We start from the raw sequence: 23,756 nt of genomic DNA, 5'->3' as shown, positions 1-23,756 counted from the left end.
AATTGTATTGCTTAGGGTTTATTAATAATCATATCAGGCTTAAATTATTTTTAAGCGATGTATCTGCTTATGCTGCATTTTTATATAATGCCATAACTATTTTACATAATCATGTTACATAGTTAAAGACTGATGTATTCTAGTCACTATTGTGTCCATTTTCTACGTAATAAAATATTTTATAAAACAAAATTTTTTTACTAAAACAATAATTATCTACAACTTCAATTTGATTAACTTCATGAGGTGGCCTTGGATTGACTTTGATCTGTCTTAGGTTGGTGACTTTTCAGTTCGGTGTCTATTCTCTCCTTAGCTCTTACTATTTTAGATTGTAAGTAGAAGGAACCTCCTTTTGCCTTATCATTAACATTAAACAGATGTTCATAATTGTTCTTAATTTTTTCAGGGTCTAATTTTTCTAAATTTAAAATCTGCATAGCTTCTTCTAATGTCAGTCCTGTGGAAGCATTTGCTGCCGCTCTTCTTGCGCCTTCAGGGCCACCACCAGCTCTTTTAGCAGCCTCTTGTGACGCAGCTAATTCCTGTTTTAGTGCCCTAGCGAAAGCTCGTCCGACAACCTGAGTTCCAAGAACTATTATTTGAGCAATATATTTTGCCATGTTTTATTTAATAAATAGGATAATGTTAAAACCAATGTCATTACAACAAATCCAAATATTGTCTCAAAATTTAAAGGTTATGTTATTGAATGTCAAATTTTCTTCATTTTATTGCTCTGAGAGCAAGTGGTTTTCGTATTTCATTACAGTTTGAAATTTATTTTAAAAAATTATGTGCTTTTTTCATCTTTCGAAATATCTTTCAAATTTTTAATTTTAAAAAATATTTAGTCAAAATATTACATTCGATAAAATAATAAACGTAAGCAAGTAACAGACAAGCGTCTTATTATTATTTTTTTTAATTCTAGTTGAAACTGTTATGACTTATGATATTAATCAATTTGGCAATTGCTGTATTTACCTTTTTTGTGTATACGTATGTATTATCAAAATTTTGTATAAATATATCACTTTGATTTATTTATACAAAATTTTGATGTATTTTTAAAGTTTTAATGTTAATTTTAATATCTGATTCAAAATTCTTTAAATATCATCACGTTGTCAAATAAAATGGTGAAATTGTTTTTTTTATACTTCGTAATGCTTTATAAAATAACAGAAATTAAGTTTAAATATATTAAATAATGTGATTTAAATTAATTCAAAAAGATTACTGTTTTTTTGTAGCTAAAGCCGCATTTGTTGATCTTACTCCCGGGCGCACCCATTGATTATCACATAAAAAACTACAATAACTCAATAATTCATCGCAAGTCTGTCTGGAACCAAAATGCTATACCAGACTACGGATTCTGCGAATGAGACCGTGAGGGACACTGTAACCCCATAGTATTACGGTTATTACATACTATAGTAGAATAATCATATCAATCAACAGCCAATCGTTGTCCACTGCTGAACATAGGCCTCTCCCAAGGTGCGCCAAAGCTCCCTGTCCTCCGCCTTCCGCATCCAGTAGGTGCCCGCCACCTTCTTAAGGTCGTCGGTCCACCTGGCTGGAGGGCGCCCTACGCTGCGCTTGCCGATTCGTAATAATAATAAATAGTTTAAGAAAAAAAATATATAGCATTTTTTTACTTAAATATTTTTACATTCCATAGTAAACTATGTACAGACATTTTTATAATATTTACTTTTATAATATTATGAGTTATGTTATAATTTACATGACATGTTAGGGTCAAATTAACTGTCAAAAGTCTGGGTCTAGCTTAATTCTAGCAATCTAAAAACGTTAGTGAAGATATTATGAACCATCTCTTATCTTAAATCATTTTTGTTGACAGGTATCACCAATCCAATCACTAACAAAGGTTTGTGTTTGACAATTTTCTATGGCCACGCTTGATGCAAATTTGTGTGCGCAATAGATTTAATTGTGATCGAGGAAGAGTCGGGCATATCTTCATAATACCCCTTGATTTTGGAAAATTGTTAAAAAGATTTTGACTTGAAAATAATACAAAGCTTCTGACATAATCTAAGGAAAAATGACTTTGGGTACTTACAACAGACATCAAGCAGAGCGCAAAAAGTAAGAAAATTCCTGTATTTCATATTTATTTTTATATCGATTATGAGATTTAATAAGACATATTATTCGCAGGCAAGCAGCTTTGGCGGCTGCTTTTCCCCAAGGGATACGCTGTCAGAAATGTCTGGAATATGGACACTGGAGCTACGAATGCAAGGGCAAACGTAAGATACCAGTGCGTCCGTCTCGGTCTCAGATCTTAAAGAAGAATTTGAAAGCCAAGCAAGAGAATGAGTGCAGGTGAGATTTAGTTATAAATTACTGTTATTCATATTATTAAAGGTTTTCTTTTCCAAATACAATTTCAAAACTACCTTCATCTATAATTATAAATAATACATATTAATTTGTACATGTATTTTGTCGAGAATAAGATCTTAAGTAGCCTTTTTATATGTATCACAACATTTTTATTATAAATGCAAGAAAACCTTTAGGTATCTAGGTAATTTGTATCAACATGATAAAACAATACTTAATAAATATTTGAGGGTAGCTTATAGTTAACTATTAAAAATTTTAAATTCAACTGAAAATTTTTTTTTGGTAGTTAATAATTATGGAATATGAAATATTTCTAGATAATAATGATTTGAAGTAATATACACTTTTGAAATGACATAAGTGAACTTTGTTATTTATAAGGTTGAATTTTCTTGAACGTAAAATTACCATTGCTTGCGAAAGTAATAAGAAAAATATATTGGTAATACCATAAAAACTCACAATTTATTAATTGTATTGTCAATGACTTTTGTCCTTACACACTGTTTTAAATGTCGTCTATTTGTTGTTTGTGCGAAAATATAATTTATTTATAAATGATTACATGAGTTTTGCCACAGTATTGATTAAACCATGCTTATTGTTTCAGCAATGGAAAGTGCAAGATACCAAACAAAAAGAAGCGCACAAACTCAGATTGCTCGGACTGTTCCGATAGCAGCTCATCTGGCAGTTCTTCAGAATCGTCTTCAGGTAGCTCAAGCTCCTCAAACAGCGACAGCAGCAGCGACTCTGAGAGCGACAGCAGCAGCAGCGGATCCGAGTCATGTAGCGACTGTTAAGTTGTGTCTTTGTTGGAATTTTCTCATTTAGATTTATTTTTATGCATTTGAAGTTTAATTTTCAATTTTTTTAATGAATATATTTATAATTTATAACAAACTTTCTCTCTATAATCTTTTTTTTTTTAATTTTATTTTCTTTTTCTATCTATATTTCAATATATTGTTTCTTGATTGAAATGTAATGGGATAGTTCCAGTTTGCCAGTATGTTTAATATATGATGCTGGTCATTGAAAATAATAATAATAGGATAAGTTAAATTTCTGTCTATATATTCCTTATTAATCATACTGGTGTGAATTTCTTATTTTTATTTTTTATTTGTATTATTTCATTGTTACCTGATTGCTGATAAACAATTAAGACTTGTGTTAAAGAATAATCTATGACTTAGTTTATCTTAATTATATTAGGCTTGTAAAAATTGTTGTAAGTTATTCTATTTATTGTTTATTGGTAATGAAGGTCATTTTAATTTTATTTAAAGAAAAATATAGATTATTGATTTGTGTGATTCTACGATCTTAGTGTTAATGTTTTAACAATGTGACTCTAGACATAGTTTTAAAAGCTGTAAAAACATGCTCTTATTGTAGTTTTAAAAACGTAACGTATTGTAGTAGATTGAGTATTTCTCTATTTTACTATTTTATATTAAGACTGTATGTAAAATGTTTTCTGGAGTTAAATTGTTATTATTTAATTAGCAAAGTATGAAATTCGAATTAAATATGAATAAAACAATTTCAGTAAGGTAATGCATATTTTATTCAGTTAATGACAAAAAAAAATCAATTTAATTTGAACCGGCAAATGGGTTACATTACAGAATACTTAACAACTTTGTACTTAAATTTAAGGCACATATTCTATTAACAATAATTGTGTGTAATTAGGTGGGTATATTTAACACATTTTATGAAAACAAGCTTATAAAAGTACATGTTTTACAATCACAGATAAATAGTTTTGACTGTAGCACTTCGCATAGTATTTGTTTATTTATATTTATAATCAGCAGTCATTGTACTTAATTTTAATTAAATGAAATGAATTTTACGTAATAATATACTTAATTATAAAAAATTATTTCAATTTAAAACAATTGTCATCTTATATTATTAAGGAAATAGATTTTACTGAAGACACATTTCTAATATATAATTTCTTAATAACTTGCAATGATTAAAATACAAATCTATAATCTGTTTACTTTCTTTATACAAGTCTACTTGATCAATGATATAATTTATATGTATGTAGACAATGATGCACCTGAAAAACTTGGTAGCCAAAAAAATTAAGTCTTAAAATACAAAAGCAACCAAATACCTTTCAAACTGATTCAGCCCCAAAAGCTAAACTAAAGCTATTCGAAAATCTTTAATAAAAAGAAAAATATTCGCAATATTACTAAATTTTAAAAGTAATGTAAATGTAAAACTTATGGTTAATAGGTATAAAATAAAAATTGTGAATATTGTCGTCTGTGGGAATATACACCTAATATTGTATAAGTGACAAGAAAAATAAGATTCTTTATGATTGATCAACATCATAATAAAGCAAAAATGAAAGTTAATGTAAAACCAATTAAAAATAATTTGTTTAACGATTTAATTTTATGATACTGTCGGCACTTCAGGAAGAGTGTGAATAATGACTTTACGTTTTTGATCATAGCTGAAGCTGTTTAATTTGAATATTCTGCTATCATAGAAGGGTTTTAAGTCTGAGATGTTAATCTGTCTTGCTCGCTCAATAAGGTCACGCTCAGAGATTTCAATAGTTGACTGCGAATGATTATGAAGACCCCTCATATAGGCTAGTTGATCCATTGTAAGTTGTCGAAGAATATAGTAGAGTAGCTCACTATGATCCTTCTTGTACGATAGATATTTCTGGAATGTCTGTAATCAAATTATTTTATTAGTTATTAATATAAATAATTCTCTTCAATATCTTTAACAGTTTGCACATTTATTTATTTTATTATTAATATGATCTTTGTTGAATATGTACATTTTCAATAATATGTATGCTTAAAAGAAGTGTATTATTATTCATAATATTACTCAAATAGCATTGTAAACAGTATTTTTAGGAATATATGTGAAAAATAAATAAACATAAAAACATGGTGTTACTTCTTTAGGTGTTATAACCCGATAATAAAGAAAGAAACCTTTTCTAAGACTCAACTCCGTTTCATAAGGATCCCCATATCAACATCAAATCATTCTTTAAACTACATAACTGTTATTAAAAAAACTTACATTAAAAAAAATGCTCAAGTGCTTGTGACAGAAGTGACTTGCGTCACAAACATTCCATTTAACCGTTACATGTAAACGTTGCAATTAAATTCGAACGTAAAGTTATCTCAATGACTCAAATCATAAAAATATAAAGCAATTTTATTAATATATTTATTATATTTTTCATAAATTACCTGTCTCATTGCGCGCATGACGCTGTACTTCTGTGTATCCACAAAGCTCTCCAGCATGGTCCTGATGGCGAGATTAACATCTTCCTCGTTCACTTGGTTCCGCAAGTGCATCCGAGCGTGCGCCTCGCTCATCCGGATAACTGAGGAATAAATGAAATATATATCAGTCGAGTCTTACTGCACTGAGAATATTCATATTTTATTGAAAAAACTGGCCTTTATTATATTAATATGAGTTTAGGAGTTGACTGTTATCAGCATTATCCCTTAAGATTTTTTACTTTTGGACTGTTAAGAGAACAACAACAAGCATTACAACAAGCTATGTATATATTGTAAATAGGAACAATAAAAGTTATATCTCACTTTACTATAAGATTTTTTTTAAATAGAACTGGAAGGACAAACTCGCCCACCAATAAATGTTTGGCTATAAAATAATTGATAGTGATTATTACAATATGAACTACCCAGAGGCGCACAATATACAATGCCTTAATATCAAACATTATGATTAATATAACATACCAGATTCAATATGTCGAACAGTGATAGGTAAGCTGCCGGTTGCCAAGGATTCTTGTCGTAGCTGGCTATACATTTTAGCAACTTTGTCTTGGTCCATATTCTAAAAGAAAAAATACACATTATTTTATATTTCCTTTCTATTATATTATGGATTTATAATAATTATTCTTAATTACAATTATAATTGTATCCTTTTGAACAAACATAGAACTACCTGGCAACTTATGAGTGCAAGTTAACTTTACTGGTGGTAGGGCTTTGTGCAAGCTCGTCTGGGTAGGTACCACCCACTCATCAGATATTCTACCGCAAAACAGCAATACTTGATATTGTTGTGTTCCGGTTTGAAGGGTGAGTGAGCCAGTGTAATTACAGGCACAAGGGACATAAAATCTTAGTTCCCAAGGTTGGTGGCGCATTGGATATGTAAGCGATGGTTGACATTTTTTACAATGCTTATGTCTAAGAGCGTTGGTGACCACTTACCATCAGGTGGCCCATATGCTCGTCCGCCTTCCTATTCTATAAAAAAAAACTCAGAAAAAACTAGCAAAGAAATCACTTGGTTATTTTTCTTGTTAATTGTGTAGATACTTACACTTGGATATGACATTTAATATCAAGATATTTAACCCTTTCTTTCAATGAATCTTATTTATTTTTAGTAAGTAGTGATTTTCAAAAACTTACTCCCTTCATGCATCGTTTACTGTCTAGCAGTCTCTCTTGCTGCCTAAGCCATACCTAATATTCTCCTTAAAAATATTTCTATCTTAACAAAATATCGGCTTATTAGTTCAAATATCTTTATAAAATATATGTGGTATTTTAATTTATAGTATTTGTATATTTATACATGAATCAGCAACATATTTCATTTTCTAAGATCTAAGGTGTTTATATAAAAGTACATTATCTTGAGTCGGATATTTATGACAGTAGATAAGCAATCCTTATATAGAATAAGGATTTAAATTTTACTATGTAAACTAAATATTATAAAATGTTTACCTGTAATTTTGGATGAACATTTTCTCTGGCGTACACAATGTACTTCTTAAAGAGATCTTGTGGTAGGATAAAGTCATTTTCCGTTGATGTATCTTCTAAAGTTGCGCCACGCTGAGTTGGATGATGTCTTATGTGCGAGCTCACTACAAACCTGATACCAAAAATTATAAACAATTAATAATATTCACAGTTTCATTCAATGTCATGGACCAGTTTAAATAGAAATTGTAAATTACTGAAATAAAATGATTTCAATATATATATATATTATGTAAAATTATTCATTTAATCAAGAGTAACACTGTGATATGTGTGAAATTTTTTCTAAATAATATGATTAATACAATATGAACTACCCAGAGGCGAACGATATACAATGCCCTAGTATCAAACATTATGATTATTATAACAAACCAGATTAGCAATTGTTATAAACTATATAAAATGTGGATATTTAGATTTTTAGGAACCAAAATGTCCCATTGACTTTCAATGTGGTTAATTTGTAATTATAATTAATGTTATGCTCATTTAACAAAAACATGAGGAAGCAAAACATTTCTGGTGATTTATATGTACAAATGTATTAATTCCACAAAGCGGCTTAAGTATATTGAAGGAGTTTGGTAGAATAGATTGCAGCCATTCAGCAGTGGCACGACTACAGGCTGATTAAATATATAAAGGCTTTTAACACAGAATTATTACAGCACCTAAATAGATGTACTTACTTAGCTAAGTGAGCATCTTGCATGGGATCAGCTTCGTCCCTGACTACACAGAGAACGTCAAACCGAGACAATATAGGCTCGGAGAGATTGACATTCTCTGTAAATGTGAGCGACGCGTCGTAACGACCGCCAATAGGGTTAGCCGCTGCTATTATTGAACATCTAAAATAATAATGTGCACTTAATTTATAAATAATAAGGTTTAAGGATATTAAAAATAACTTGTAATTCATGAATGATTTTTTTCACAATGTCCGAAAACTGAGTGTAAACAATTATCAGTATCATAGGTAGACGGTATATAAGTCGTCTAGTGATGTAAACATAACAGTAACAGCCTGTTAATGTCCCACTGCTGGGCAAAGGCCTCCTCTCCCTTTTTGAGGAGAAGGTTTGGAGCTTATTCCACCACGCTGCTCCAATGCGGGTTGGTAGAATACACATGTGGCATAATTTCAATGAAATTAGACACATGTAGGTTTCCTCACGATGTTTTCCTTCACTGTCAAGCACGAGATGAATTATAAACACAAATTAAGCACATGAAAAGTCAGTGGTGCTTGCCCGGGTTTGAACCCACGATCATCGGTTAAGATTCACGCGTTCTAACCACTAGGCCATCTCGGATGTAAACATCACAGGTTTAATTATTCTGACCCATTGAGCTATTGTTGTCCCGACTACTAACACAAGCATTAATCTTACAGAGAAAATAGGAGTATTAGGTGTTTCTTTGAGATGGCCCAGTGGCTAGTCGAGATCTATGTATATTACACCAGACATATTGCCCTACATGCCAGATATTTTTATACAAAAATAACTAATAATGGCAAGATAGAGTTGACACATTCGTAATATCAAAAAGTTCAAACTGCCCAACCTGGCAAGGCTCTTATTTTTAAATATAGTAACTCACCTAGCATGCAATGATGTGACAATACCAGCTTTAGAAATAGATATTGACTGCTGTTCCATGGCTTCATGGATGGAAGTTCGGTCTTGGTCATTCATTTTGTCGAACTCATCTATGAGACAGACACCTCGGTCTGCCAAAACTAACGCTCCTGCTTCTAATGTCCATTCCCTGGAAAATATTTATATAAAAATAATACCATTTTACTTTGTGCAAGCCTAGGCTAGGTACAAGTAAGGAGACAAGATAAGATTTGCACACTCTTGTAATATATTTTATGCGACGTTAACTGACTTCCTGACTGTAATCTACTAGGACTTCATCATTCATTTGTTAAAATAAATAATCCATAAAAATAAATGTACCTTGTAGTAGGGCTCTTCCTCACGTACGCCGTGAGACCAACGGCACTGGCGCCTTGTCCAGTTGTGAATATAGCTCGGGGTGCAATCTACAAAACAATACAATTTAGTGTGGTAGGTTTTGTGCCATATGCCAAATATTGAATTGCTCTCATAGTTTCAAAAGCACTGAAAGTATTAGTTCATATGAGTAATAGTTAATATTTCATATAATAAATAATAATGTCCTCCAGACCGATTTCGGACACGGCGGCCTATCTCAAGAGAGATTAGCCAACTACGCTAGAGATATTATAGTGCACAAGTGCGTGCGCTCTCTGTTCCCTAACTCTTATAATCCAATGGAACGGCAATCCGACACGACCGGAAAGAGTTCAGGCGCAGGACTAACCTCTTTACTTGTGCTTTCCGAGGCACGGGAGTGTACACACATCCAACTTCCAGACTCCGGGCTACTACTGAGAATTTTCTGACGGAAAAACCCAATAACTTTTTATTGGCCCGACCTGGGAATTGAACCCAGGACCTTGGGGTCTGTGGTCACATATCAATCAAGATAACATAACCATTGTGCTTAGTCACAAGTGATTTGTTATATAATTTTTTTTTTTGGACATTTTTCACACACGGCCATCTGATCCCAAATTAAACTTGTACTATGGAAACCAGACAACTGATACTACATATACTACTTCTCTTTTTTAAATACATACTTATATAGATAATTACACCCAGAATCAGGACAAACAGACATGTTCATGCACACAAATATCTGTCCTGGGTGGGAATCGAACACTCAACATTCGGCGTGAAAGGCAAGCATCCACCAACCAAACCAACCGGCTCGTCAAATTATTAAATATGCTATGATGGGCACACCTTTTAATATACTAATGTGACTTAAACATATATAAATATACTTATGTACCTTCAAAATAATCCTGTTTCTTTTAATAATCAGCATGTAAGGAAATATGAAAATATTAAATATAAATATACTAACATAGGATCTTCCTATGACTATTATTAAGTATAAAAATTTACTCGTTCATAGGGCTCTGTGCAGGCTCATCTTTGTGGGTGCCATCTATTCGATAAATTTGTTTTTGTACCAAACATTAATCATTTGTGCTGGTTGAAAAGATAAGTTTTAGTAAATATTTTTTAAGTATTTTTTATAGAATAGGTAGGGGGATGAGCATATGGGCCACCAGATGGTACGTGGTCACCAATGCTCATAGATATTGGCATTGTAAGTTAACCATCGCTTACTTCGCCAATGCGCCACCAACCTTGGGAATTAAGTTATGTCCCTTGTGCCTGTAATTAAACTGGCTCAATCACCCTTCCAACCGGAACACAACAATACAAAGTACTGCTGTTTAGCGGTAGAATATCTGATGAGTTGGGTTGGTACCACCCCGACGAGCTTGCACAAAGCCCTACCACCAGTAAATATAACATCGTAAGCACCATTGTTGGCGACACTTTGAATATGTTCTTACATAGTGGTTTATATTTCTCAGCTAAATCCCACATCCTACATGGTACATTGATATTGAACTCACCTTTTCTGTGTATTTCAAAAATTGTGATTTAGCTGTGCCGGGGTCACCGCATATTAAAACATTGATGTCTCCTCTTAGTTTATGTTTATCGCCTTAAACAAAATAATAAAATTAATTCTTTTATAAATGTGTATAGAGCCGAGTTGGCTACAGGTATTTTCTAATTCTGCTACATAACATATATCTAGCTAACTAATGGTTGTGGTAAACTTCATGCATTGCATTGTGTTGTGTGTAAAGTGTATAAGCCGAGATGGCCTAGTGGTTGGAACGCGTGAATCTTAAGCGATGATCGTGGGTTCAAACCCGGGCAAGCACCACTGAATTTTCATGTGCTTAATTTGCGATTATAATTCATCTCGTGTTTGACGGTGAAGGAAAACATCGTGAGGTAACCTGCATGTGTCTAATTTCATTGAAATTATGTCACATGTGTATTCTACCAACCCGCGTTAGAGCAGCGTGGTGGAATAAGCTCTAAACCCTTTCCTCAAAAAAAGGCTGTCACTGTGTGTATATTAAAAAAATTATAAAATTTGATAATATAACACTGCCTTGCCAAATTTTCTTTAACTGCAGTTGCTAATGTTACTAAGCTTGTCTACACCATTTTCAGATATCATGTAGAACGTCGCAATATTTATAATTTTTAAACATTTAATTACTTACCAGGATTCTTAGGTTCACCCCCAAACAAAGCAAGAGCCAAGCCGCGTTTGATGTAATCATGTCCATATATTGATGGAGCAATACTTTTGACTATTCTCTCTCCGATCTGGGGATCTTTTGAAAGTTTGACAATACTGGCAACATCGTCGTCTGTTAATGATTCCACTATATGCTTGCAATCTTTCACGACTATATAATTTGCAATAATCACTGTTGCAAAAACTGGGAAACCCTGTAATATTGATAGTTGTTTTATATAATTGTCTGTTTATGTTTAATATGTTAATATGATCAATGTATATAAATATTGGTTGCTTATGGCAAATAAGCCTAATAATTGTGCCTAAAAATTTCATAAAAAATATATATATTTCAATAAGCAAAGACAAGACATTTCTTACGTATCTCTTCCTCCTCTTTTGATTTTAACTGTTTTTTTTTTAATTAATTTTAGTTTATTAGCTACTGAAGAGCATTAATATTCTCAATAAAAAAAATAGAAAAAAATCAATGTTTGTATTATATTTGCATGTTAGTGTACATGCAAATTCGAAAAAGATTTTCAACAACTGGGCGAACACTACTTCATTATATTTAATAATTATTAAAAATAATCTACCTGTTCAGTATTGAGAGAGCCATCATAATTATTAGTGTATATCCCCGTGAGGTCCACTTCGTCGCCAGGTTTGCATCTGTCACAAAGGTCGGACAGCAGTATGCAATCCTTGCTCCTTGGTATTCGCCCTGCAGGAATCCGTCCCGGGGATTCTTGTATAGTTACTTTTTGGTAGTTACGGTAAACTGTTTGTTCCATGTTCACCTGTAAAATAAAATGTATAAAAATTTGAAAATAAACACATACTATGGTTGATAGTGTGCCGTCAGCACATCGCCTTTTTAGTTGTACTCCATATTTGGCATGATGACGAAATCATAACACTTTCTTATTAGATTATTATAATACATCAATCAGTCAGTAAAGGGTACTCAAACAATTGTGACGTGTCTTAAATAAAAATATATTATTTCTTCGGTCTTTGAGTATTGGCTAGCCTCATACCTGAATCCGTCTCTGAATAATATACGCCTCAGTATCTCAAGATAGCCTACACGCTAAAATAGAAAATAATTCACGAGCAATGGCTGTGAATTTAGTGACATTCTTTGTTATGTATTGTGCATGCGGTAACAAATAAAAGTAACTTATAAACAATGGGACTACATCCCTATTTGAATGAAGTCATAATTTTAGTTTCTAATTATATCATTGTATTGATGGCATGACTGATTTTGGCCACGGCTAACATTATTAACGGAAACTGTGTGGGATAGCAGTCTACTGTCACACCATCATTTAACTACATATTAACCCTTCTTCTACATTCCTTAAAACTAATTGGTTGTCGGTATGCATACAAACTCCTGTATCACTCACCATAAAGGGACCAGCGCTTTGACATTCTGGACAGGAACCCGGCTTCACCTCGGAGTTCTGTGACTGCACGAATGGCCCCAGGATGTAGCCACAGCGATTACAATCATACTTTACTACCGACAGTTGCGGGAGGACGCCCGTGGTGGCGGTGATTACCCCCACCGTCCTCACCAACTGGTTTAAGTGTAGCTTGCGGAATGTCCGCAGCTCCTCTATGAGCGGCAACTCTGCGATGCGGACGTGGATCTCTGACGTCACGCGTTCGTAGCTCGGAAATATCTGAAGGACGATTTCCTTGGCAACCTCGTGGAAGATTTGCAACATCTGGAAGGGCGCTTCCGGCAGGAAGTAAGCAAGCACTTGTTCCCTTCGCGCCAACACGTCGAACTCCACGTGGAACGATGCCTGGTTGTGTTCACACATGCGCCGGATTCTTTCTTTGTACACGAATTGACCCTTACTGTTTGTGTATGTGCGGAGGAAGTTTTTGAACCTAAAACAGACACAATTTTAAGGCAAGGCTATAATTATGGCTAAGTGATAAGGCTTAGCTAAGATCCTGAAGTTTTTCTGACAAGTAATTCTCAGAAGCAGGCTGAAGATACTTAATGGCCATTTGACAGAGGTACAAACCTGTGCCACAACCAATCATGTAAAAATAAGGACTTACAGAGCATGTATACTTGCTTCAAGTGGCACTATAATAACTTTTTCCCGCAAGTGCCCCTTACTTACTGGTGTCACAGAGCTTTGGTCAGGATGTAAATCTTCCTTCTTACCTGTTAGATATCTCAGTTCTTGGCCCCAACATAGACACCCACTCTTTGGTAGTATACCCTTTTGTGTCTTCTAAGTTTTCAATACTCTCAATGCCTTCTTCAACTTTTTCATCTGAACCTGTAGCAGCCTTCTCTGCAGCTCTGCGACGCTTTGCACGAGGAGCCTCTCCACTTTCATTGTCAGAATCATCTGAATAAAACAACATTTACTTATTTAATAGTGATGTTTATGATACCTTTACCTTACCGAATTTAGTTTTAATTTGATGTAAAACATTGTTACCTTACTATATCTGATTGCAATACCAGTTACATCTCATTAAAGTTAAATAAACAACGTTAACCTTGAATTGATGTGATATTATTGGTTTTATCTAAAGAATCAAAGCTCTTCTTTATGTATTTGTGAAAAAGTTAAAAATAACAACTTTTTTAGTCTTTTTCACAAATTATACAAACATATATAACTATATAGCCAATAGCTGATCTCTATTATCTTTAAATACCATGTCTGTACATGAACAGCTGTTCAAAAATAGCTATATGTCAATAAATTATAAATATTATTGTTTATTTATTAAAATTAAAGGGAACTTTAAATATTTATTCGATATAGGCAATAGACTAAGAGGTTCTTTATTATATTTACGTTTAGATTTAAAAAAATCAAAACTAATTAACCATAAAGCAAATCTCGATCATCTCTCCTCATTCTGCCTTCATCTCTGTCTCGTCGCTGAAGTTCTCGCTCAGCTGCAACACGGTCTCCGACAGACATTGCTTCATAGTCTTCATCGTCCAGATCTTCAGCATCATACCTATCCAATGCTGGCATTGGACGATAGTCACTAGAACATGAATTCATAGAAATATTACAGTAAAATAACCAAGTTTTTCTTTTTATTTATATACATATGTTATGTTTATGATTTTGTTTGTTTGAACACTCTTACCTCTGGATCTACTAGTTAGATTTGAAATTTAGGGAAACATTATAGATTAAATTTCAAAGAGCTTCAATGGTAAAGTTATTTATATAATATATTAATATCGTTGTACATATACAGATATTAAAATAGAAATATTATTATTAATGCTGAAAGTGAATTTGGTTATTCTTCTAACACCTAAACCTACTTAACCTACCTAAAACACTTGTCACATTATTTTCGTCACATTTTATAATACAAATATATTATAAACAGAGGGTTAAGCATATTAATATATAGAGCTGGCATCATTCGGAACGTACAGTGCAATAGAAGTACAAATATAAAGTTGGTCGAATTTCTGAAAAATATAGTATGCTGTGACACACGCTTCTAGTACGTATAAATAATGTTGGAGGAATTAAGCTAATTTATTGTATAATATTACATACGCTTCCATATTATCATTAAAAAGCTCCTCTCCATCTTCTTCCTCTTCTTCCGGATTATCACCCAGAATGGCCCCTTCATCTTCAAACATTTCAAATTCACGAGCTGGTGATGTCATACGAGAACGAGCTCCATCTCTATCAGGAGTATCAGGTGTTGGCGAACTCTAAACACATTTAAACTTAATGTAATAAACATAAGAAACTACTGACAGAATCACACAATCACAAGTTTGTGTAAGTTGTGTATAAAAATCACGTTTTTCAATTAATAACTATTAATATATACTAACCATTGTAATTAAAGTACTTAATATTTGTATAAACAAAAAATTTCTATCAATAACTATTAGTTTTATTGAAGAAATTCCGTTAATTCAGATCTGGAGACATGTTTTTGTAGTTTGGTACTGTCAAAAAGCGCGCGAAGATAATTTGACAGCTTACAATACAAATACAGATTAACTAACACGTAAGAATTTATTAAGCCTCCAGTACACCTTGGACCAATTTGCAAGCTTTTACCAAGTACATAATTTTACCGATATAATTCATTCGTTTGATTAGTATGCAGGATAAACATTAATACGATTGTGTTTAATTTCCCATATAACTATGGACTCTTTTCCATAGTTATATGGGAAATTAAATTCTTTTCGGTTCTCTTCAGTAGAAACTATATTTCGAACCGGTGGTAACTTTAAATTTAATTAAAACTTATAAAATAACAATTATTCAAAAGTGCACGCAAGAGCATTGACTTTCTTACTTGAGGTGCCATTTCAAAGGGGCAACCAACCTTTATCTACTCCAAATTCGAGATACGAATTTCTAATGCGATCCCTTTTTGATTTTAGAAGTTACAACAAGAAGGATTAGGTCTTAAGATGTTAGGAAAGCTGAAAGTCGAAACAATTTTTGTGTGTGCCTTTCTCTATATTAATACTTTTCTTTGGTGTGCCTAAATTCTATTCCAATGACAAAATGAAAAAAAAAAACAACTTTGACCTTGAATTGATGTCATTTCGGAATTTGAGTTTAACTAGTGACGGAAGTTATTGAATGAGTGGCTTAAAGAATGAATGACTTGTATAAATTAATAAGGAATGATATATATTTTTCTTTTTATACTTACATACATGTGTTATATTTTGAGTTTTTGTTAACTTTAACCATCACTCTTTATAAGACATTACTATCTTTATTGCAAATATTACATATTGAAGATTATGAGCAAATTAGTATTTAAAAATATCAAAAACATTTGACAGAACTTAATTAATATATTTTTTTAATAATTAAAGTTCATTCGTCTCCAATCACTTAACAAGTGCTCTTTATCGAGATCTTAATAATTTCTCGATGTTCATTGTATATTTCATCGAAAAAAGAGTTTTGAATATTGGCGAAATTGGTATGGGAGCTCAGGAAGTGAAATTAAAGTAGAATAATATAAAGTGAAATACTGTTGTATTAGAAACAAAGATATATTCATCAAGAACAGTTTGAAGTTCATAATATATCATTAAATACACATAATATTATATTTTTTTTTATTATTCAGCAATTTAAAAATAATTTTTATTCTTTTCATTCATTTAATAACCATTTAATGTTAGTTTATGAGCAATCATCACTTACTCACTTACAAATAACATTACATATTTAGTCTCTATAGGGTCGGAATATTTAAACAATGGTACATCAAAATACATGTAGCTCTGTCATATTTAATAAACACGTAATTAAGCATTTTATTCTATCGAACAACACTATCACTGGATCTAATTTCATCATCAACAACATCTTTATCACCATTGTTTTCACAATTATCTTCAGTTTTCTTAATTTTCTCATCACTCGTTACAGTAATAAACTTGTTAGATTTAATTTCAATAACACCATCATCCATAACATGTTCACCATCCTCGTTATCAATATTTCCTGGATCGCTATTTTTAGTTTCACTTGCAACTTGATGTTCAACATCGTTATTTTTAACATCTTCACTTTCTGTATCATCACAGTCATCATCATCACCATTTATTATAACATTCTTATCATCAGGAATATCATCACTAGGTTCGAAGGAATGTGACTTTATCTTCTCGAGCCACAACCCCATTGAATTATCTTCTATCTCACCTTTAACAATGTTTGGAAATATTTGCTCCCTCTTAAATTTTTCTACAACTTCCTCCTCTGCATCCCAGGATAGACTTTCATGGCTATCTTTGAATTTTGCATCATATTTTTCATAGTGAACCTAAAAATATATAATTATTCTTACAAACTACTTAATAAATACAGAGTACAAACTGAATTTTACCTGGATATGTATGAACAATTAGCAAACAATAAAAAAATATATCTTGACACGCGGTAGCGTGTCAAGCCAAGTTCAAGCTAACAGAACTGGCGAGCAGCACAGTGTGTAATATTACACAAACCATTTGGAGCCACTTTTGACCCCCTCATAACTCAAAAGTATTTCACATAAACATGTCATGTATGTTATAGCCATCGCAAGTTCTAAAGCTGTAAGCTGTTATTTTATTCTTCCGAAAATTTGGCTTGCTGGTAGAAACTAGCTTTCAAACATGGGGCTCTTCCATGACTGTTTCAGTAGGTACTGAATAATAATTTGCATATGAGAACTAGCCAAATCAGACCTTAGGTTTCAATATATTATCCTAAGTTATAAGAAATGATATTTTAAGTTGTTATAAAATATTTTATGTTGTTATCAATAAATTTCAGGGCAGACCATTGAACTTGGCACCCATTTAGATCTCACTTCTTTTGTCGTTGAAGTCAACAATCAAGGCACATACCATAATATTGAACTTGGCTTTTATTTCACATTTATGTTTTTGATGGGTATTCTTATCACGCTAATCGCCACACCCAGAGACTTTCAACAGTTACTTAAGGCATTCTTTAGTATTGATTTGACATTTCAATGTCTCTAAGTGCAGCAGTAAGCCTGTAATCTTGACTATGTAATTAATTACACTATGTTACTGAATTTAACATTAAAAGGCCATCCTCGCACAGATCGAACACACTTGTATGCCCTCTTGTGTGCTATCAAATATCATACTAAGATAATCCCATATATATGCATATTAGGTACATTTGTATACTATATTTATATATTATTTTTGCTTTTAAGAAATCAGAAAAAAATATTTACATACATACTTATTTGACAAATCAACAAAGCTTTGGTTCAAATCTTGAATAATCTATGATATTTATTATGGATTTGAAGTTGTTATTGGAACTTTTGGAGATTGCTAATCTCCAAAAGCTCCAATAACAACTGAGTAATATAATCAAACTGCATGGAGTAGTTTGATTCTGAGGTTGGAATAGGTTATATGTTATTCTAAAATAAACATATTTTTAAATAATTAACTGCTTTTAACCTCTTTAAACGAAAATAAAGCATATTAGAAAAAAATAAAAATATTACCTTATCAAGCATGAGTCCTAGGCCAGGTGCGGTTGGTATCATAACTTTATCCTTGCCAAATGCCTTCTCCATCATTCCCATATCAATCTGTCCTCTAACAATCGCTATCATAAGACCAACCATCTTCCTTATCTGATGTAACATGAAACTCTGACCCTGAAAAAAATATAAAATCAAATAATTCTTTATTCAAATAGGCTCATAAAGGCACTTTTGATTTGTCATGTTACATTGCAGTCGGAAACTAGGTGGTTTAACCAACGAGAGAACCTTTATCTTATTTATATATCTTTATATTTTAAAAATAGAATTTAATTGGAAATTTCTATCGAGATCTATGTTAAACATGTACTATGTATCTGATCTATGTTTTGAATAGCTTGAAGGTATATTGTATATTGTGTGCTCTTGTGTGCAAATAAAACTAGAGGCTGTGAGAATGGGAGTGATGGACACTTTGTATATATTATCACTTTATGTCGAAGCGACAATTTATTGCACTTAAATTGCATCAGATATAGACAAAACTTACTTTAACTAGTAACTCGGCAAATTCTACTTCAGACTCAATGAACACTCTCTCTAATCCAAAACTCATCATATATCTTAAGGACGATGGATCTTGATAATGTCTGAAACAATTTAATATGATTGTAGTGTGTAGCTTGCTCATCTTTTCCCAACATACAAACAGTTTTTTTTATAAAAAACTACATTTACAAATAGTGTTCATGGATTTTTGCAGACGAAACACGACATTTAAAATTACGTCCAGTTATCATATCAAATAACCCAACAGATTATAAAATTGATATGGGCTATAATGATGAATGAATATGTTTATTGTAGAATAAGACCTTTTCCAATCACAGAAGTATAGATAACAAATTTTAAATTGACATGCTCGCAAAGTTGTTGTAATTAAAAAAAAATAAAAAAAAAATTATTTACTTTTTCTCTGTGAAATTGTGATAACTCTTCGTTCCTTTGTAAACTCCAAGAACCTCATTAACTTTTGTTATTTTCTCGGCTGTAATCCGATACCTTTTTCTTTCTTGCTCACTACTTAAACTTGGTTCAAAGACATATGTGGGAAGAGTGTAGTTATATGTCCTTGCATTGCATTTTGATTTTGAGTTAAACTTGTTTGTGGCACGTTTTATACCAAACACTTTTATACACTGAGGTAATCTGTTGTTTATTTCGTCTATATTCACTTCTAAAGCTAAAATTTAAAATATTTCGTTATGTACATATTATATAGCTAGATATTTTGTAAAAAGCATGTTATATTTTTCAACGAGGTGATTATTTATTTTGTAAAAAGGTTTTATTACACAATCAAAGCTATTCTTTGATTCATATAGTTAATAAACAAAAAGTATGCTTACAACATACACAACTTTTTGTTTATGTATTCATAATTTATAACTTAGAAATGAAATCAAATTGCATTTCTTGCAATATAATAATAATGAATGGTAGATGAAAACGTACTATGGGAAACCAAAGTTAAAATACAAAGAAAAAATTATAAAAATACATCAAAATTATACAAATTTATAAGAGTAGAAATTAAAAACTTTGAACAACGAAAAAAAAGAAAATAAGCAAGAATTTGACAACAATTAATACTAACGTAGCTTAAGTGAAACCACCTGTCTCGCTGCCGAAACTCCTTTGTCTGTACGAGAACTTCTCTGGAATTGTGCATTTTGTTGATTATTGAAATCCTCTTCTGTAATGTACTTTGCATCATACAGAGCTTTGAGGAGATCCTCCTCAATGGTTGGGACACCTGGATTTCTGGTTTAATTAAGTTTATTTAAGATTTATATGTATACTATAATTAAACTTTTAAATGATTTATGATATTTTAGAAATATATAAGTAGTTCTATATTGAACACCAATAGCAGGAGTAACTATGACAATAACTTTGACTTCGAATTGACATAACATATTTGATTAATGTCTGAAATTAATAATAAATTAATTTATGGTTCTACTAAAAAAATTGTAAATAAATAGCATGTTGCACTACCAGAGACTTTGGAAGTAAAATTAAAGTGAATATAATTAGTAAAGTAATAGTATTTGTATTAAAAATAAAAATATATTAATCAAGAATTATTTTTAGTAAATAATATTCGCCGGGAGGGCAAATGACTCTACTCCACCTGATGGTAAGTGGTAGTAGAGTCCAAACGCGACGACGGCCAGTACAGACGGGAAAAACGTTCTGCACTAGCCGCCTTCGCCTTGCCGGCCCGCAAGATGCCTCTTCACGCCTCGTTTGAAGGAACCCGGGTTGTAAGAGGAGGGGAACACGTGAGCTGGTAAGGAATTCCATTTTTTGGAAGTGCGACAAAGAAAGGAGTTGCCAAATTGCTTTGTTATATATATATAGGTATTATACATTTAAGGTTTATTAATCTCTGCCATTGAAATAGATTATAATAAATTGTATAACTTACCTTTGCATGCCATAGTAGTCTACCCCACAATAACCTAACAGCACAGCCATTTTCTTCTTCTTAATCCTCTCAAATGGTTTATCGCATAATTTCTTTTCGTCACTTTCACCAGACTCAGTTTCCTTTTTGCTGGTTTCCCATTGCCGTTTTAAAAAACGGCGTTTGTAACGCGTATGATTTTTGCTTTGAACTATCTCATTGTCTTTGGCTTCCAACGGTTCCATTGCGTTCATCCCTGTTATTAATCTTATATGTACACCTGTTTTAAGAAAGCTTAATTGATGAAAGTCATATTTAATATTATATAACATTAAAACAAAATAAAATTGAGTGAATTTGGGTACATAAATTAAGGCTTAAATAAAATAAACCTGCATAAAAATAAAATAATAACCAAATTCGAAGAACGCTGCCTAAAAACACGTGAATTTTTGTAACAAGTTGTACCTGATCTTACTATATTTGAAGGTCTCGGTAGATTCGGTCTCAAAGAAGTAACAAATAATTGAAGTAAACGAACTGACATACCTAAAAAATTAAGTATATATTTGTAATGACTGAAAAATCCACAATATTTTTGTATAAGCAAGTTTATATACTACGCCATCTCAGGTTGACAAGTAATGACATTTGACTAAATGAGAGATTGACACCTCACTTCAAAAACTATTATATTCAATGTAGATACATGCAAAAAGAGCCGAAAAAATATTGCAATTATTAGTAATACTTAAAATAATATTATATAAATGTTATACATTTATATTTTATATTGATTATTTATTACCAAAGCATCAAAAGTAATTTTATTTTCTATTATAATCAAAAATAAAAATATCTGAAATAGGCGCTTTGCGCATGTCCCATTTTTGCGCATGTTACCTAAAGCATTTCAGTAATAGTATTTGGGGCAAGGATTTTAATTCAGCATGGGTTGACGCAGTGGTGACAAAATGAGGGGTGGAAGTTCAGAACGCTTGGTGGTGCGTTCTTCGCGCCGAAGAGGCGATACACGTGCAAAACTAACTCGATACATTACGGTTATGCTCGCGGCTCTCCTTGGAGGTGGCGGTTCTGCTCTTCTCTTCCTTGTGCCATTGTATGCTGATCCCGCATTAAGCGCTTTAGCAGCTGACTTTGATCCTATACCAGCTGAATGTGTGACGGAGCGGCGCGATGACAGGCTAGGACTGGATAATTGCACGTGGGCATCATGTCGAGAAGGTTGCACGAGCGACGCTTATAAATGTATTCAATTGCACGTAAAGTACAAAGCACAGGCTGAGGATTGGCGCCCTGCTGTTTTATATGTAAACATCAAAGGATGTGGATATCCTCCAGCAGTTAATTGTGAGAACTTCACACTGAGTTATGGATATGTTGGAGCGAGGTATCCTTGTTATTGGTCTCGCGCTGATACCACAGTCGTGGTTCCTAGGTGGTCTAGAGGCGAGCAAGTGGCGACTGTGACCAGAACATTGGCTATACCTCTTTTCTTGTCTGGCTGCGCTGGTATTGGTCTATGTGCACTGCACTGCGAGTGTAGACCGAGACGCCGAAGACGTCCCCCACGCAGACCACCACGTTTACCAACTCTGACTCTCGACGACACTGCTGTTTACCGACTCGCTTAGGTGTGACATATCCAAATTACTTATTTTATGAATTGCACCAATGTACCAAATTTCCGTTTTAATGTTAGATATCTTGTAATTAAAAAGCATCAAGTTGCAATTTTCGCGCAGATATATTTAAATATAACTATACTATGAGGAGTATAAGTAAAGTACTGTATATTTTAATGATGTTTTATTTCAAAATATAGTATATTACTATTTTAATCACTTTTTACTTAGTGGTAGATCTTTGTGCAAGCCCGTCTGGGTAGATACAACCTATATACCACTCATCAGATATTCTACCGCCTAACAGCAAAACTTAGTAGGTATTGTTGTGTTCCGGTTTGAAGGCTGAGTGATCCAGTGTAATTACAAGCAAAAGCGACATAACATCTTAGTTCCTAAGGTTGTTTGCGCATTGGCAATGTAAGGAAAGGTTAATATTTCCACCACTTACCATCAGGTGGCCCATTTAACACTTTACTTGCCGCCTACCTATTTTATAAAATAAATAACCTTTAAATGACGTAAAATTTTGGACCGTAGGTAAATTTTGCTTGTATAAGAAAATTAAAAATAATATATAATTCATCCAAATACTATACTCACGGTCAAAATCAATTAAAAAAATGTCATTGTACACAACTTATTGCATTCAATTACTATTTTTAGTCATGTCAACTTTTTTATTATGTAAAAGTACATCATTGAGGGAAAATGTTAGGTATATAATATATTATTAGTACCTGGGCGACCGAGCTTTACCGTAACCGTAACAGCCTGTGAATGTCCCACTGCTGGGCTAAAGGCCTCCTCTCCTCTTTTTGAGGAGAAGGTTTGGAGCTTATTCCACCACGCTGCTCCAATGCGGGTTGGTAGAATTCACATGTGGCAGAACTTCAGTGAAATTAGACACATGCAGGTTTCCTCACGATGTTTTCCTTCACCGTAAAGCACGAGATGAATTATAATCACATATTAAGCACATGAAAATTCAGTGGTGCTTGCCCGGGTTTGAACCCACGATCATCGCTTAAGATTCACGCGTTCTTACCACAGGGCCATCTCGGCTTTTACCGACCGAGCTTTAGACGGTATTATTTGTAGTTTTTGCGAGGCGTTTTTTCAGGGAAAACTCTATGTCTATAAGACTATAAATTT

The 23,756-nt window shown here is 32.7% G+C and overlaps 5 protein-coding genes across 7 annotated transcripts; 2 read left to right on the top strand and 3 right to left on the bottom strand.

Moving 5' to 3' along the window:
- Window positions 1-2: 2 nt before the first annotated feature.
- On the bottom strand, window positions 3-735 carry LOC126776536 (mitochondrial import inner membrane translocase subunit Tim16). Its single transcript, XM_050499131.1, has one exon. It carries the CDS (start codon window positions 621-623, stop codon window positions 240-242), a length of 384 nt encoding a protein of 127 aa, XP_050355088.1. The 5' UTR covers window positions 624-735; the 3' UTR covers window positions 3-239.
- Window positions 736-1,866: 1,131 nt separating this feature from the next.
- On the top strand, window positions 1,867-4,346 carry LOC126776535 (zinc finger CCHC domain-containing protein 10). Its single transcript, XM_050499130.1, has 3 exons — window positions 1,867-2,124; window positions 2,197-2,364; window positions 2,999-4,346. The coding sequence occupies exons 1-3, from the start codon at window positions 2,081-2,083 to the stop codon at window positions 3,189-3,191; spliced, it is 405 nt and encodes a 134-aa protein (XP_050355087.1). The 5' UTR covers window positions 1,867-2,080; the 3' UTR covers window positions 3,192-4,346.
- Window positions 4,347-4,367: 21 nt separating this feature from the next.
- LOC126776477 (DNA replication licensing factor Mcm2) lies at window positions 4,368-15,445 on the bottom strand. The gene is made up of 15 exons (XM_050499025.1): window positions 15,316-15,445; window positions 15,026-15,189; window positions 14,326-14,492; window positions 13,645-13,834; window positions 12,866-13,358; window positions 12,047-12,250; window positions 11,428-11,659; window positions 10,759-10,850; window positions 9,194-9,279; window positions 8,832-8,999; window positions 7,916-8,077; window positions 7,185-7,335; window positions 6,174-6,273; window positions 5,646-5,785; window positions 4,368-5,103 (listed from the first exon to the last, which is right to left on the bottom strand). The coding sequence occupies exons 1-15, from the start codon at window positions 15,316-15,318 to the stop codon at window positions 4,816-4,818; spliced, it is 2,640 nt and encodes an 879-aa protein (XP_050354982.1). The 5' UTR covers window positions 15,319-15,445; the 3' UTR covers window positions 4,368-4,815.
- A 1,123-nt stretch (window positions 15,446-16,568) lies between these two features.
- LOC126776494 (pseudouridylate synthase 1 homolog) lies at window positions 16,569-21,608 on the bottom strand. Of its 3 annotated transcripts, none has more exons than XM_050499061.1 (7): window positions 21,424-21,608; window positions 20,977-21,235; window positions 20,140-20,306; window positions 19,452-19,725; window positions 19,033-19,132; window positions 18,501-18,656; window positions 16,569-17,288 (listed from the first exon to the last, which is right to left on the bottom strand). In XM_050499061.1, the coding sequence occupies exons 1-7, from the start codon at window positions 21,500-21,502 to the stop codon at window positions 16,782-16,784; spliced, it is 1,542 nt and encodes a 513-aa protein (XP_050355018.1). In that variant the 5' UTR covers window positions 21,503-21,608; the 3' UTR covers window positions 16,569-16,781. The 3 variants fall into 3 exon arrangements, with proteins under 3 accessions (XP_050355018.1, XP_050355019.1, XP_050355020.1); XM_050499062.1 differs by having other exon boundaries at window positions 21,505-21,602; XM_050499063.1 differs by having other exon boundaries at window positions 21,371-21,496.
- Window positions 21,609-21,889: 281 nt separating this feature from the next.
- On the top strand, window positions 21,890-22,755 carry LOC126776522 (protein tipE). Its single transcript, XM_050499115.1, has one exon. The coding sequence runs from the start codon at window positions 21,930-21,932 to the stop codon at window positions 22,608-22,610; it is 681 nt and encodes a 226-aa protein (XP_050355072.1). The 5' UTR covers window positions 21,890-21,929; the 3' UTR covers window positions 22,611-22,755.
- Window positions 22,756-23,756: the final 1,001 nt, after the last annotated feature.

Source organism: Nymphalis io, chromosome 20 (assembly GCF_905147045.1).
Source record: "Nymphalis io chromosome 20, ilAglIoxx1.1, whole genome shotgun sequence".
Lineage (NCBI taxonomy): Eukaryota > Metazoa > Arthropoda > Insecta > Lepidoptera > Nymphalidae > Nymphalis > Nymphalis io.
Note: the sequence above shows the minus strand (reverse complement) of the source record. Positions and strands in the feature narration are given on the sequence as shown.